This window comes from Pararge aegeria, chromosome 1, assembly GCF_905163445.1.
Source record: "Pararge aegeria chromosome 1, ilParAegt1.1, whole genome shotgun sequence".
Taxonomy (NCBI): Eukaryota; Metazoa; Arthropoda; class Insecta; order Lepidoptera; family Nymphalidae; genus Pararge; species Pararge aegeria.
This window is the reverse complement of record NC_053180.1, coordinates 2071831-2089072: the sequence shown is the minus strand read 5'-3', so window position 1 is coordinate 2089072 and position 17242 is coordinate 2071831. Positions and strand designations below refer to the sequence as shown.

General features: G+C 35.7%; 1 protein-coding gene across 1 annotated transcript in view; it reads right to left on the bottom strand.

The window, feature by feature from the left end:
- Positions 1-922: 922 nt before the first annotated feature.
- LOC120633583 (probable aminopeptidase NPEPL1) overlaps positions 923-17242 on the bottom strand; it is a 259058-nt gene continuing 242738 nt past the window's right edge. Inside the window, exons 10-12 of the mRNA XM_039903834.1 lie at positions 9789-9965; positions 6811-6921; positions 923-2127 (exon numbers count right to left, since the gene is read on the bottom strand). Coding sequence (XP_039759768.1) covers positions 2029-2127; positions 6811-6921; positions 9789-9965 — 387 coding nt within the window. The 3' untranslated portion in view covers positions 923-2028. The remainder of the gene's footprint in view (positions 2128-6810; positions 6922-9788; positions 9966-17242) is intronic.

Genomic DNA, 17242 nt, shown 5'->3' with positions numbered 1-17242 from the left:
ATATCTATTATGAATTAATTGAACACACTATTATTTTGGTACGATAATCTCAGTTGATGTTAATTGATAAGGTATTATTTTATTATTTCGTGAAATTTGTGTTTATTTTAATTGACAGCATTACTTATAACTGCTGTCAAATAACTATATTCTAGTACCTATTATAGCACCTTATTTTTTATTGCAATGTAATGTTTAGAAGTGGAGCAAAACTGTGGAAAAAGTTCGTCACTACCATGAAGCATTTTTTAGTTTATCATCATCATATCAACCCATTATCGGCCCACAACATGGCACGGGTGACACAGTGAGAAGGGATTAAGGCCGTAGTCCACCATGTTGGCCCAGGGCGGAATGGTGGACGTATTTTATTGTTACATAGAGTTATTAAGATGGTAATTAATGGTTTTTTATTTAATTAGGCTGTTATCAACAAAATTTAAATGAGGCAACTTTAATATAAAAATTAATATTTTTAACTTTAATATAACTGTTATTGCCGCACCAAACCAGTCCTTATTACAACTACTTACGCCATAGGTTGTCTGGGAGGGAGCGCTTCAGCGATAGGACCGCCTTGCACACCTAAACTAGTTTTTTATTATTTATTTATTTTACAACTTGCTGTTGCCCGCGACTTCGTCTGCGTTTGATTTTGTTTTTTGTGGTGGCATTAAATTTAGTTGTTCGCTATGCCTTAAATGAGGAGTTCTGTCGTCTATCTCCAACCACAGTTTGGGCAAAATTAAACACGTATTATATATAACCTCTATAGTACAAAAATAATTATTTAAATCGGTTATAATTTGTCGGAGTTATGGTGTAAAATCGTCAAACACTTTCATCCCCTCTCCCAAAGGAACCGAGCTTAATGTCGGGATAAAAAGTATCCTATATTACTTCAAACACTTCCAAGAATATGTGTACAAAGTTTCATGAGGATGGGTTAGTGGTTTTTGCGTGAAAGCGTAACAAACAAACTAACACTGACATTTATAATATAAGTAGGGATATTAAATGACTTCTCATATGTACGTGTGGCGTGTGGCGACGGCAGATGAAAATACAATTGTCACCATCTCTTCTCTCCCTTCACACTTCTCATTTATTTATTTATTTATCATCGGACTGGTATTGGCTATTGACGGATATGCACTTACAAATATTATTATGATTCTGCAAAAACTAAGCTACGACCACACAGAATGCATGATTGAAATACGATCGTGGGCAACCAAGAACTCCGCTTCCATATGACATTTAAGTCTTGACAAAAGGTGACATTTGTGACGTCAACTTTAGCACCTCTTCATACAGTATTGGCTTTCGTACATTATATTATCTTACTAGCGGTACCCCGCGACTTTGTCGGAGTATGAATCAACCCTAAAATATACACTACATTTTTTTCTTACTGTAGGTATGTCTTATTATGAAAACAATCTTTCAGTTACTTTTAAGTGTTTAGATCGTTTTGAAAATATTATTATACTTGTTTTAATATATCGTAACAAATTGGTTTTTCTTCTATTCTTAAAAACCTACTTTACACTAAAAAGTAATTAAAGGATAGTTTTAATAATAAGACAAGTTAAAAAAAAATTAGAGTATAGATACATACCGTCGCGGACTTTTTTTTTTAAGAACTTTAAAAGAAGAATAGACCCGTAATACATAATTTTGCCGTAACTTTAATCGTTTTCATCGTCATCGCACGCATTGGAAGCCCAAAAAGGAAATAACTTTTCCTGTTTTTTCGAGACGTTGAATTATCCGCTCCTAATCGTCGTAGCGCAATGTTATAGGTATAGCCTAAAGCTTGCGTCGATATGGACTATCCGACACAGAAATATTTTTCTAATTCGAACCAGTAGTTCCAGAGATTAGCGCGTTCAATCAAACAAACTCTTCCGCTTTACAATATTATTACAGATTCCTGGTTCTAGATCCTTTATAAGTTCTTGTTCGTATACGGAGTGTGGTGTACTATAACCCACTCACGTGGTAGGTGGTGATTGTGTACATTCGTCACTTGTTCGGAGACAAGGCCTTCAGAAGCCGACTGCGAGTTTGCGAACCGAAAAGGACCGTCAGTAGGGCCACCCCATAGCCTGTAGCACGTTCACCCTGGAAAAAAAAATTTAAACATTACAACTCCAGGTTTAGCACGGACAGAAGATAAAAATTATATACCCCGATTTTTAACAATCAAATTATTAAGCACAATTGTCTTATCCAATATGTCTATTCCACATAATCTTTAGGGTAATTATATATATATTATTTTTTAAGTATCCCTTTTTTGTTTCAACTTTAATTTAAGAATACTCAGTAATGTTAATGTTAATGAAGAAATATAGTAATATTGTCTCTTTAAAATATAAATATGACCTAAAATAAACTTTAATTTTATCTTTACTTTTTGTTTAATTTAATTCCAGGTTGTGTACACATACTTTTTTCATTTACAACCCTTCAATACAACCACCCGCATCATGCATACGATCAGATTAACATTTGATGTACGTACATTATTAAAAATACGTAGGGCATTGATGCTATCAATATCTTACACGCTTGAGGATGTCCATGCAACAGTTTTTTTTACATATTTAAAAATCTATAGCCGCTTCCCCCACCGATGTAAAGGTATATATCATATAACATTTTTTTCTTCTTATCATCTAAGCTTTTGCATCCCAATAGGTCTCTGCGACGCTCGAGTAAATCCCCATTTAGCATCGTGGGCTCCCCTACTACTCAGAACAAAACTTGTCTCTATATATATATAAAGAAAATGGTCTTCGTTTGAGGCTCGGCATTCAATAAAAATTATAAGGAGAACCTGTTTCCACGTACCTTCATAAAAATTGTGTATGCAGCTTCTATTTGCGGTGTTTTCATTGTGTTTAAATATGGGGCCATTCAAAAGGCAGAAAAACAAATGGTAGAGTCGCTACAAATAGACAGATTTGACTCCCTACTGGAAATTAATAAATTTTGTTTTTTTTTTTCCGTAAAAGGAAAAACCTAACCACTAGGCTATTACCGCTACAATCTTCTATCTATATATATTTAATGAAAATGGTCTTCGTTTGAGGCTCAATCACGCCTAAACCACTGATCGTATCGACATGAAACTACCACCATTCGATGCGAAATTTTTCCTAGATGGTTTATGGCTATCTATTTTTTTAATTCCAACATTCCTTCATTTTTTTATTGCTGTTTTACTTTTATGAACATTTATCCCGCTAATAAAAACAAAAGATAAGCATTTTCTCTTGATTCTTTTGTTTTCATGGATTTCAACAGAGTGTATTAAACAGATTATGGTTTTTTACATTCAGCTAAGAATCTACTCACGGTAGTGGAGAACGGCTGGACCAATTGGGCTTTTTTTATCTTCAGAATTGTCAGGAGAAAGTTTTGTATGTAAGAACATTTTATAAAAGCCCGATAAAAAGTTAAAAATTTCGATGATAATCGAAGAATTCCCATCTATATAGTCACTCACCACGAAACCTCGAGAACCATAAGACTTAGAAACGTGAAACTTGGTAGGAATATTACTTTTGCTATGTAGAGGTCAGCTATGAATAGATTTTAAGAAACTCATTCCCCAAAGGGGATTGCGGGGGCGTTAACAATAAACAATTCCCGTTTTTAAACTATAGCTTCTATAGACTTCAAATTTGGTAGGAATCTTCTGTAAGAGGTGTAGAAATAGGCTATGAACGAATTTTACGATAGCTCACCCCACAGGAGGTTGCGGGGGTGGGTATTAACAATTAATATTTTTAATTTTCCAGCTAAAGCTCCTACAAGCTCCAAATTTTGTAGGAATTTTCTATAAGTGATGTAAAAAATGATTTATGAACAAATTTTACGATATCCCACCCCAAAGAAGATTGCGGGGGCGTTAACAATGAAAATTTTCAATTTCCAAGCGATAGCTCCTATAGACTCCAAATTTAGTGAGAGTGTTCTATATGTAATATAAAAATGATCTTCGAGCGGATTTTACAATGAATCACCTCCAATAAGGTTCGCGGGGGTGGGTGTTAACAATAAAAAATTTCAATTTCGAAATATAGCTTCTAAAAATTCTAAATATGGTAGGAATCTTTTATTATTCACATAAAGAACATCTCAAAATGGATTTCAATAAAGTCTACTTCCGACAGGAATTGCGGGGGTGGGTGTTAAAATCTAAAGTTTTTATTTCTAACCTGTAACTTCTACAGACTCCAAATTTGGTGGGGATCTTCGTGTATGTAGGGATATTCGTGTATTTCCTTACAACAATCGTCTTTTTGGCAGCGGAGAAAAAGTCATTGAGAGGTTTCAAAAACTTAACTTTACATGTAGCTATCCAATCAACGGACTAAGAATTTTACATTCATTTTACTTTTGCAGACTACATAACCGACGAATTCTTTTTTTGCGGGATCGCGGAAATGTAACAGATTAAAATGAATGCATTTTCCAAGCACATGAGATGTGGAAAAGAAATTTAGTTACTTATTCCAATAGAATTCATAAAAAACATGCACAATTAATTTTCTATAAAAAATTGATGTCACGGAGAAAATTTTAGTTAACAGAAAATTCGTCGCACTTGAACCTAGACAGATTTCAACTTCACATATGAGACTTGCAATGACTTTAACTTAAACTTTCAATGCTCATTTCAAATTTTTTTCTTCATGTCAATTATTATTAATTTTTGGAAGAAATGCACGGAAATGTTATAATGATTGCACATTGAAAGTTACAATAAATATTAGTGAGAAAAATCACCTGGATGAAAGATACAGGCTAAATCGATGGAATTTGGAATTTGAGTAAGTCTAAACAATATCGATGCTTACAGTTCTATCCGCGGGGCCTATTTATGTTCATACAAAAATAAAAAAAAAGGAGAATAATAAAAATATGAAAAAATAAAATAAAAATGAAACATAAAATGTTATTTATTTCCTTTTTCAATTCGCTCAGCGAAGCGGGCTGGAAACGGCTAGTTATTACATATATTTAGATCTACTTTTAGTTATTACCTGTTTTGTGTACCTAATAACAATAAATAAATAAATCCTAACCTAACAAGGCATATATTTAACGTGTCCATCTCCTAAAGCCCGGGAACATGGAATAGGAGAAGTTTACGTCTGTTATTACTTTTCTATCATTTATAATTTTTTTTTTATTTTTTTTTTTTTTTAATTATTAACAATGCTTAAAAATAAATTAAAAAACACTATTAAAAATATATAGGTACGACCCGGCGTCAGTTCTTGAAAATAGCAGTGCATTGCTCTACTGGGATCGAACGATTATCACTGACAGTCTGTTTATTAGTACACATATATTATTTGGATAGTATTATTTCGACGTGTGCACCATTGCTCTGAGATTTGATAAAGCTGTGGGAGAAGATATATTTTTTATCCTTTCCCCGGGGAGATAATTGTCTCCAGCCCATGCTAGCCGTGCTGGAAAAAAAAAATTCATTGTATGCCGATTGGCGCAGTGGACAGCGTCCATGCTTTCTGAGCCCATGGCTGTGGGTTCGATTCCTACAAGTGGAAAATGTTTGTGCGATGAAAATTTTTTTTTTTTTCAGTGCTGGGTGTTTGTCTGTATTTTATTAGTATTTTATGTATATTATTCATAAAAATTGAAATTCAAAATTTATTTATTTCAAGTAGACATAACGTAGGCACTTTTGAAACGTCACGTCAGTCTGTTTGTAGTGACTCTACCACCGATACCACCGAGAAGAAAGCCGGCAAGAAACTCAGCAGTTACTCTTTTTCAACATCTACTGTGTGCATTTTACATTTTTCATGCTAACATTCATTTTTCTATCTTGTGAAAGATGAGTTATTAATTTTTATAATTTTTATTAGTTTTTTTACCTACACTTGGAGGAATTATCAATTTTATAAATTTAAAATGCATATAAAAAAATTCGGAACCGACAGTATTTCAACCTGCGATTCTCTGGCAATCGCGGCCTGAGCGCTTTCTCCAATTAAGCTACGGCTCTCCTACCGTCGATGCAGAAATTAGTATATGCCTTTTACATCAGTCTTATAGCGACTGTAGCGCCATCTAGTAGGAAACGTTGCAGCTTCGATCTACGTTTTCAAAGGTCCATATTACAATGAGATTATATAATATAATAACAATTATACAATCGTTTAGTCTTATACGACGGGAATTAAAATGCTACAATTAAAATGCTACTTGCACTACTAGGCAAAATGCCGCGGTATCAATCGAACCTACGGCTCCATTAAATACTTGCACGTTTTACAATTGAATTTTTAATTCTCAATAAGTTCAAAGTTTATATAAAACGTAAGCTTACAGAAAAATCCTATTATAATGTTAAGGATTACTTAAACGATAAAAATGCTTAGGTGTGAATAGCTCTAGCTTCATAGCTTAATATAAATTTACTGTGAGATGGTGATAACAAAAAAAATCTTGTTGTGGGCTCTTCTTATACCAGGGCGCGTTTGGAACCCCTTTAGGTTTAAGTTGGTGAACGAAGTTATCACCATCCCCTTACAATTATGTAAACATATATACATGTATGAACGCTTCATAAGTGCCTGTGATAGGCCTAAATGAATAAAGAAATTTTGAATTTGAATTCATTAACAAAGTGGAAAGTTTTTTGTGTGTTTTGTGAGTGTTGCTGTGCTTATAGGATGGATCAGGTGGGCCATCTGCTTGGTTCGTCATTAATTACTATGAAAAAAAAGAAAGAAAAAATATGTATGTAGTAGTAAAACTCACGCAGTGCGCCGGCGCAGCCATATCCACGTGAAGCCAGGCGCCGGGGAAGTCGAATCCGAGGTGCGCCAGAATGAAGAGCCCGGCGCATGACGACTGCGCGTTGTTGCGGTCCTGTGGGACATTTGAAGGGATAGTTAAATTGAGAATGGAGATAAACTCACAAGAACTGAAACGAGCGAGCAAACAAAGTCCTCCCTGTCGCAGCGGTGAGCGCTGTGGGTTTATGTAGAAGGATTCGATTTCCGCCAAGAGCAATTTTGGAATGCACAATTTCAAAATTTTCTATGATCAGGCCTGATGGGAGGCTTCCGCCCAGGCCAGTAACCATCCTACCGACAAAAATGTGCCGCTAAGCGATTTATGCCCGTTGTCTATTTAGAGCTGTTCTATTTTTAGTGTATATAAATGATCTACCGTACCATGTCAGTGGAACATGCGACATTGTATTGTTTGCAGATGATAAATCTCTAATTTTTAAGACTGATAGGAGTAAAGATAACTCTGACGAAGTAAACCGTGTTATGTCGCATGTGTCGCACGGGTTTACAGTTAACAACTTACTTTTAAATGCAAAAAAAACAAAGTGTGTCGAATTTATCTTACCAAATGTAAAGAAAATTGATAAAAATATAATGATAAATGGTGAATCACTAAAAATAGAGACTTCCACAGTTTTTCTGGGCGTGACCTTGGATAATAAGCTACAGTGGGGTGCCCATATAGATTCACTAGCGGGTAAACTAAGCTCGGCTGCCTACGCAGTCAGAAAAATTAGACAGATTACTGACGTTGAAATAGCTAGGCTAGTTTATTTTGCGTACTTTCATAGTGTTATGTCCTATGGAATCTTGTTATGGGGTAAAGCAGCTGATATCGAAACTATATTTATATTGCAGAAAAGAGCTGTACGGTCAATATATAAACTTAAATCACGCGAATCCCTCCGTGAGAAGTTTAAAGAAATAGGCATACTTACTGTAGCTTCGCAATATATTTATAACAATATAGTATTTGTAAGACAACATATTAGTCTTTATAAACAAAAAGTGGACATAAACAGTCGACTTACAAGAAATGGTATTAAATTAGTGTCATCTGCATATCGTCTGCGTAAGGTACAGGGATCATTTGTGGGATTGAGTATACGCTTTTATAATATGATTCCTAAGGTGATTTTGGACCTGCCAATGCACAAGTTTAAAGAATTTGTTAAAACACATTTATTAGAGCGAGGTTACTATACAATTGATGATTTTTTTAATGACAAGGTTGCTTGGAAGCATCCGGCTCCGCTTTCAGCTCTCACAAGATAGAAAAATGAATGTTAAAATGCAAAATGTAAATTGTTGATGTTGGAAAAGAGCAACTGCTGAGTTTCTTGCCGGCTTCTTCTCTGTAGAATCTTCCTTCCGAACCGGTGGTAGAATCACTACAAACAGACAGACTTGACGTTTCAAAAGTGCTTATATTAGGCCTACTTGAAATAAATGAATTTTGAATTTTTTGAATTTTGTCACTAACAACAGACAAGTCAATCAAAGACAAAGAAGATTCCTTGGCATACATTTACCCTTCACCATCCGATTTTAACGAGGCGACTCATATAACATAACTTGTCTATGTTTCTTTCCACAAGGTGTGGTATTATGTGTATCATATTTTTCTTGTGGGTTGAAGGTTTTTAAAAAATAAACTGAATTATATTTTTTATATTTAATACAGCGTAGAACCACCACGCTGCGACAATGCCACCATAATGCGATTTGGTGGGCTTATGTTTAACAATATTTATAAGCAAAATACCGGTTTAAGCATTATTTAGTAAAACTTCTTCGAGATAAATCCATTTCTGTGTCCAAATATATGCGAGCAGCGGCGGGCAAAGTTGTATGAAAATCCACATCTATATGAATTACATAAATTCAAAAAATTCAAATTCAAAATTCAAAATTCATTTATTTCAAGTAGGCCTAATATAAGCACTTTTGAAACGTCAAGTCTGTCTGTTTATAGTGATTCTACCACCGGTTCGGAAGGCAGATTCTACCGAGAAGAAGCCGGCAAGAAACTCAGCAGTTGCTCTTTTCCAACATCAACAATTTACATTTTGTATTTTAACATTCATTTTTCTATCTTGTGAGAGCTGAAAGCGGAGCCGGATGCTTCCAAGCAACCTTGTCATTAAAAAATTCATCAATTGTATAGTAACCTCGCTCTAATAAATGTGTTTTAACAAATTCTTTAAACTTGTGCATTGGCAGGTCCAAAATCACCTTAGGAATCATATTATAAAAGCGTATACTCAATCCCACAAATGATCCCTGTACCTTACGCAGACGATATGCAGATGACACTAATTTATGACCATTTCTTGTAAGTCGACTGTTTATGTCCACTTTTTGTTTATAAAGACTAATATGTTGTCTTACAAATACTATATTGTTATAAATATATTGTGAAGCTACAGTAAGTATGCCTATTTCTTTAAACTTCTCACGGAGGGATTCGCGTGATTTAAGTTTATATATTGACCGTACAGCTCTTTTCTGCAATATAAATATAGTTTCGATATCAGCTGCTTTACCCCATAACAAGATTCCATAGGACATAACACTATGAAAGTACGCAAAATAAACTAGCCTAGCTAGCATAATAAGCTAACATCTGTCGTGTAATTTAAAAATGGAAAGACATTTCACTCTGAAAAACGGTAATAAAAAGGTAACTTATCAAAGGTTAATTTAAATTTAAGAAAAAAGCAGTTTATTGAAAAAGTCAAAAACCCAAACGAACACTTCGACGCTAGAAAATAAATAAGTTTGTTTGTTGCTCAGTTTTAATGGTCGCGCAATTTTGCAAAATTACAAACCTCGGCCGCAAGGTAGCATTAATGGACTACATTAAGTTTACACGATTACACGTTCGTCCATTCGATGCCGCTGCAGTAATGTATGATAGCACAATGTGAACTAACTCACCGCAACACTGTTCTTCATGTCAGCAACCACACTGCTGAACTCTGAGAAGTGCAGCTCCGGAGCAAACGGCAGAGCGTGTGCCAGGTCGCCTGAAACTAGGCCAGAGCTCACGCACAGACGCTCCAGGCGGGCAGAGTTGGAAACTATTGCTGCATGGTATTTGCCGGTTGCCGTACCCTGAGAATGGAAAAATAAAAATTATTTATGGTCCTAGTAAGGACATCATCCGCAGCATATTTTTCAATTATCTCCTCGGAGTATGGATAAAAATTTATCTTCTCATACAGCTTTAACAAATCTCTGAGCACTGGCGTACAAGTGACAATATTTAATTTATTTATTTAATTATTTATTAGCTTTTTAAGGGAAACAAACAGTACTATTACACATAAAATTAATGCCGTATTTATGTATCACATAAACCAATGAAGTTTCCACAAAAACGTTTTTTGCACACAATTTGTAATACACGAGCTCAAAAGTGGAACTTCCAAATTTTCTGCCTAATACTTTATCGATAGGCTAATAAGACGTGCTACTTGTCTTCTGCTGCGAGTATTTAGTGTCAATATCAGCAGCATTCAAGTTAAACTAATCAGATAATCCAATCTAAGCTACTTTGATAAACATCAGCTTAACTATGACCAATTCTTCTACATGCGCAATCTCTTCCCATTTCTACACTCCTGGTATATAGATTCACGAAACGTCAAAAAAATGGCATTCCCGGGTCTAGTTAAAGGGGGGACCCTAGCTTAAATAAGGCACTCTAGCGAAAAGAGAATATGTATTAGGAAAGCCAGAAAGTGCTGCTTTTAGTTAGAATAAACGTTTTAACGCCATTGTGCACACAATTTAAAATGCACGAGCTCAAAAGTCAAACTTCCAAATTTTTTGTCTAATATTTTATCGAAAGTGCTAATAAGACGTGCTACTTGTCTTCTGCTGCGAGTATTTAGTGTCAATATCAGCAGCATTAAAGTTAAACTAATCAGATAATCGAATCTAAGCTACTTTGATAAACATCAGCTTAACTATGACCAATTCTTCTACATGCGCAATCTCTTCCCATTTCTACACTCCTGGTATATAGATTCACGAAACGTCGAAAAAAATGGCATTCCCGGGTCTAGTTAAAGGGGGGACCCTTGCTTAAATAAGGCACTCTAGCGAAAAAAGAATATGTATTCGGAAAGCCAGAGAGTGCTGCTTTTAGTTAGAATAAACGTTTTAACGCCACTGTGCACACAATTTAAAATGCACGATCTGAAAAGTCGAACTTCTAAATTTTCTGCCAAATATTTTATCGAAAGTGCTAATAAGACGTGCTACTTGTCTTCTGCTGCGAGTATTTAGTGTCAATATCAGCAGCATTAAAGTTAAACTAATCAGATAATCGAATCTAAGCTACTTTGATAAACATCAGCTTAACTATGACCAATTCTTCTATATGCGCAATCTCTTCCCATTTCTACACTCCTGGTATATAGATTCACGAAACGTCGAAAAAATGGCATTCCCGGGTCTAGTTAAAGGGGGGACCCTTGCTTAAATAAGGCACTGTAGCGAAAAGAGAATATGTATTCGGAAAGCCAGAGAGTGCTGCTTTTAGTTAGAATAAACGTTTTAACGCCACTGTGCACACAATTTAAAATACACGAGCTCAAAAGTAGAACTTCCAAATTTTCTGCCTAATATTTTTTCGAAAGTGCAGAAATGGGAAGAGATTGCGCATGTAGAAGAATTGGTCATAGTTAAGCTGATGTTTATCAAAGTAGCTTAGATTGGATTATCTGATTAGTTTAACTTTAATGCTGCTGATATTGACACTAAATACTCGCAGCAGAAGACAAGTAGCACGTCTTATTAGCACTTTCGATAAAATATTAGGCAGAAAATTTGGAAGTTCTACTTTTGAGCTCGTGTATTTTAAATTGTGTGCACAGTGGCATTAAAACGTTTATTCTAAATAAAAGCAGCTCTCTCTGGCTTTCCGAATACATATTCTTTATTCGCTAGAGTGCCTTATTTAAGCAAGTGTTCCCCCTTTAACTAGACCCGGGAATGCCATTTTTTCGACGTTTCGTGAATCTATATACCAGGAGTGTAGAAAAACGTCGAAAAACTGGCATTCCCGGGTCTAGTTAAAAGGGGGGGACCCTTGCTTAAATAAGGTACTGTAGCGAAAAATGAATATGTATTCGGAAAGCCAGAGAGTGCTGCTTTTAGTTAGAATAAACGTTTTAACGCCACTGTGCACACAATTTAAAATACACGAGCTCAAAAGTAGAACTTCCAAATTTTCTGCCTAATATTTTATCGAAAGTGCTAATAAGACGTGCTACTTGTCTTCTGCTGCGAGTATTTAGTGTCAATATCAGCAGCATTAAAGTTAAACTAATCAGATAATCCAATCTGAGCTACTTTGATAAACATCAGCTTAACTATGACCTATTCTTCTACATGCGCAATCTCTTCCCATTTCTACACTCCTGGTATATAGATTCACGAAACGTCGAAAAAATGGCATTCCCGGGTCTAGTTAAAGGGGGGACCCTTGCTTAAATAAGGCACTCTAGCGAAAAAAGAATATGTATTCGGAAAGCCAGAGAGTGCTGCTTTTAGTTAGAATAAACGTTTTAACGCCACTGTGCACACAATTTAAAATGCACGATCTGAAAAGTCGAACTTCTAAATTTTCTGCCAAATATTTTATCGAAAGTGCTAATAAGACGTGCTACTTGTCTTCTGCTGCGAGTATTTAGTGTCAATATCAGCAGCATTAAAGTTAAACTAATCAGATAATCGAATCTAAGCTACTTTGATAAACATCAGCTTAACTATGACCAATTCTTCTATATGCGCAATCTCTTCCCATTTCTACACTCCTGGTATATAGATTCACGAAACGTCGAAAAAATGGCATTCCCGGGTCTAGTTAAAGGGGGGACCCTTGCTTAAATAAGGCACTGTAGCGAAAAGAGAATATGTATTCGGAAAGCCAGAGAGTGCTGCTTTTAGTTAGAATAAACGTTTTAACGCCACTGTGCACACAATTTAAAATACACGAGCTCAAAAGTAGAACTTCCAAATTTTCTGCCTAATATTTTTTCGAAAGTGCAGAAATGGGAAGAGATTGCGCATGTAGAAGAATTGGTCATAGTTAAGCTGATGTTTATCAAAGTAGCTTAGATTGGATTATCTGATTAGTTTAACTTTAATGCTGCTGATATTGACACTAAATACTCGCAGCAGAAGACAAGTAGCACGTCTTATTAGCACTTTCGATAAAATATTAGGCAGAAAATTTGGAAGTTCTACTTTTGAGCTCGTGTATTTTAAATTGTGTGCACAGTGGCATTAAAACGTTTATTCTAAATAAAAGCAGCTCTCTCTGGCTTTCCGAATACATATTCTTTATTCGCTAGAGTGCCTTATTTAAGCAAGTGTTCCCCCTTTAACTAGACCCGGGAATGCCATTTTTTCGACGTTTCGTGAATCTATATACCAGGAGTGTAGAAAAACGTCGAAAAACTGGCATTCCCGGGTCTAGTTAAAAGGGGGGGACCCTTGCTTAAATAAGGTACTGTAGCGAAAAATGAATATGTATTCGGAAAGCCAGAGAGTGCTGCTTTTAGTTAGAATAAACGTTTTAACGCCACTGTGCACACAATTTAAAATACACGAGCTCAAAAGTAGAACTTCCAAATTTTCTGCCTAATATTTTATCGAAAGTGCTAATAAGACGTGCTACTTGTCTTCTGCTGCGAGTATTTAGTGTCAATATCAGCAGCATTAAAGTTAAACTAATCAGATAATCGAATCTAAGCTACTTTGATAAACATCAGCTTAACTATGACCAATTCTTCTACATGCGCAATCTCTTCCCATTTCTACACTCCTGGTATATAGATTCACGAAACGTCGAAAAAAATGGCATTCCCGGCTCTAGTTAAAGGGAGGACCCTCGCTTAAATAAGGCACTCTAGCGAAAAAAGAATATGTATTCGGAAAGCCAGAAAGTGCTGTTTTTAGTTAGAATAAACGTTTTAACGCCACTGTGCACACAATTTAAAATACACGAGCTCTAAAGTAGAACTTCCAAATTTTCTGGCTTATATTTTATCAAGAGTGCTAATAAGACGTGCTACTTGTCTTCTGCTGCGAGTATTTAGTGTCAATATCAGCAGCATTAAAGTTAAACTAATCAGATAATCGAATCTAAGCTACTTTGATAAACATCAGCTTAACTATGACCAATTCTTCTACATGCGCAATCTCTTCCCATTTGCTACGCTCCTGGTATATAGATTCACGAAACGTCGAAAAAATGGCATTCCCGGCTCTAGTTAAAGGGAGGACCCTCGCTTAAATAAGGCACTCTAGCGAAAAAAGAATATGTATTCGGAAAGCCAGAAAGTGCTGTTTTTAGTTAGAATAAACGTTTTAACGCCACTGTGCACACAATTTAAAATACACGAGCTCTAAAGTAGAACTTCCAAATTTTCTGGCTTATATTTTATCAAGAGTGCTAATAAGACGTGCTACTTGTCTTCTGCTGCGAGTATTTAGTGTCAATATCAGCAGCATTAAAGTTAAACTAATCAGATAATCGAATCTAAGCTACTTTGATAAACATCAGCTTAACTATGACCAATTCTTCTACATGCGCAATCTCTTCCCATTTCTACACTCCTGGTATATAGATTCACGAAACGTCGAAAAAAATGGCATTCCCGGCTCTAGTTAAAGGGAGGACCCTCGCTTAAATAAGGCACTCAAGCGAAAAAAGAATATGTATTAGGAAAGCCAGAGAGTGCTGCTTTTAGTTAGATTTTAACGCCACTGTGCACAAAATTTAAAATACACGAGCTCAAAAGTAGAACTTTCAAATTTTCTGCCTAATATTTTATCGAAAGTGCTAATAAGACGTGCTACTTGTCTTCTGCTGCGAGTATTTAGTGTCAATATCAGCAGCATTAAAGTTAAACTAATCAGATAATCGAATCTAAGCTACTTTGATAAACATCAGCTTAACTATGACCAATTCTTCTACATGCGCAATCTCTTCCCATTTCTACACTCCTGGTATATAGATTCACGAAACGTCGAAAAAAATGGCATTCCCGGCTCTAGTTAAAGGGAGGACCCTCGCTTAAATAAGGCACTCTAGCGAAAAAAGAATATGTATTCGGAAAGCCAGAAAGTGCTGTTTTTAGTTAGAATAAACGTTTTAACGCCACTGTGCACACAATTTAAAATACACGAGCTCTAAAGTAGAACTTCCAAATTTTCTGGCTTATATTTTATCAAGAGTGCTAATAAGACGTGCTACTTGTCTTCTGCTGCGAGTATTTAGTGTCAATATCAGCAGCAATTAAGTTAAACTAATCAGATAATCGAATCTAAGCTACTTTGATAAACATCAGCTTAACTATGACCAATTCTTCTACATTCGCAATCTCTTCCCATTTCTACACTCCTGGTATATAGATTCACGAAACGTCGAAAAAAATGGCATTCCCGGCTCTAGTTAAAGGGAGGACCCTCGCTTAAATAAGGCACTCAAGCGAAAAAAGAATATGTATTAGGAAAGCCAGAGAGTGCTGCTTTTAGTTAGATTTTAACGCCACTGTGCACAAAATTTAAAATACACGAGCTCAAAAGTAGAACTTTCAAATTTTCTGCCTAATATTTTATCGAAAGTGCTAATAAGACGTGCTACTTGTCTTCTGCTGCGAGTATTTAGTGTCAATATCAGCAGCATTAAAGTTAAACTAATCAGATAATCGAATCTAAGCTACTTTGATAAACATCAGCTTAACTATGACCAATTCTTCTATATGCGCAATCTCTTCCCATTTCTACACTCCTGGTATATAGATTCACGAAACGTCGAAAAAAATGGCATTCCCGGCTCTAGTTAAAGGGAGGACCCTCGCTTAAATAAGGCACTCTAGCGAAAAAAGAATATGTATTAGGAAAGCCAGAGAGTGCTGCTTTTAGTTAGAATAAACGTTTTAACGCCACTGTGCACACAATTTAAAATGCACGAGCTGAAAAGTCGAACTTCCAAATTTTCTGCCAAATATTTTATCGAAAGTGCTAATAAGTCGTGCTACTTGTCTTCTGCTGCGAGTATTTAGTGTCAATATCAGCAGCATTAAAGTTAAACTAATCAGATAATCCAATCTGAGCTACTTTGATAAACATCAGCTTAACTATGACCTATTCTTCTACATGCGCAATCTCTTCCCATTTCTACACTCCTGGTATATAATTTCACGAAACGTCGAAAAAATGGCATTCCCGGGTCTAGTTAAAGGGGAGACCCTTGCTTAAATAAGGCACTCTAGCGAAAAAAGAATATGTATTAGGAAAGCCAGAGAGTGCTGCTTTTAGTTAGAATAAACGTTTTAACGCCACTGTGCACACAATTTAAAATGCACGAGCTGAAAAGTCGAACTTCCAAATTTTCTGCCAAATATTTTATCGAAAGTGCTAATAAGACGTGCTACTTGTCTTCTGCTGCGAGTATTTAGTGTCAATATCAGCAGCATTAAAGTTAAACTAATCAGATAATCGAATCTAAGCTACTTTGATAAACATCAGCTTAACTATGACCAATTCTTCTATATAGATTCACGAAACGTCGAATAAAATGGCATTCCCGGCTCTAGTTAAAGGGAGGACCCTCGCTTAAATAAGGCACTCTAGCGAAAAAAGAATATGTATTCGGAAAGCCAGAAAGTGCTGTTTTTAGTTAGAATAATCGTTTTAACGCCACTGTGCACACAATTTAAAATACACGAGCTCAAAAGAAGAACTTCCAAATTTTCTGGCTTATATTTTATCAAGAGTGCTAATAAGACGTGCTATGTGTCTTCTGCTGCGAGTATTTAGTGTCAATATCAGCAGCATTAAAGTAAAACTAATCAGATAATCCAATCTGAGCTACTTTAATAAACATCAGCTTAACTATGACCAATTCTTCTACATGCGCAATCTCTTCCCATTTGCTACGCTCCTGGTATATAGATTCACGAAACGTCGAAAAAATGGCATTCCCGGGTCTAGTTAAAGGGGGGACCCTAGCTTAAATAAGGCACTCTAGCGAAAAGAGAATATGTATTAGGAAAGCCAGAAAGTGCTGCTTTTAGTTAGAATAAACGTTTTAACGCCACTGTGCACACAATTTAAAATGCACGAGCTGAAAAGTCGAACCTCCAAATTTTCTGCCAAATATTTTATCGAAAGTGCTAATAAGACGTGCTACTTGTCTTCTGCTGCGAGTATTTAGTGTCAATATCAGCAGCATTAAAGTTAAACTAATCAGATAATCGAATCTAAGCTACTTTGATAAACATCAGCTTAACTATGACCAATTCTTCTACATGCGCAATCTCTTCCCATTTGCTACGCTCCTGGTATATAGATTCACGAAACGTCGAAAA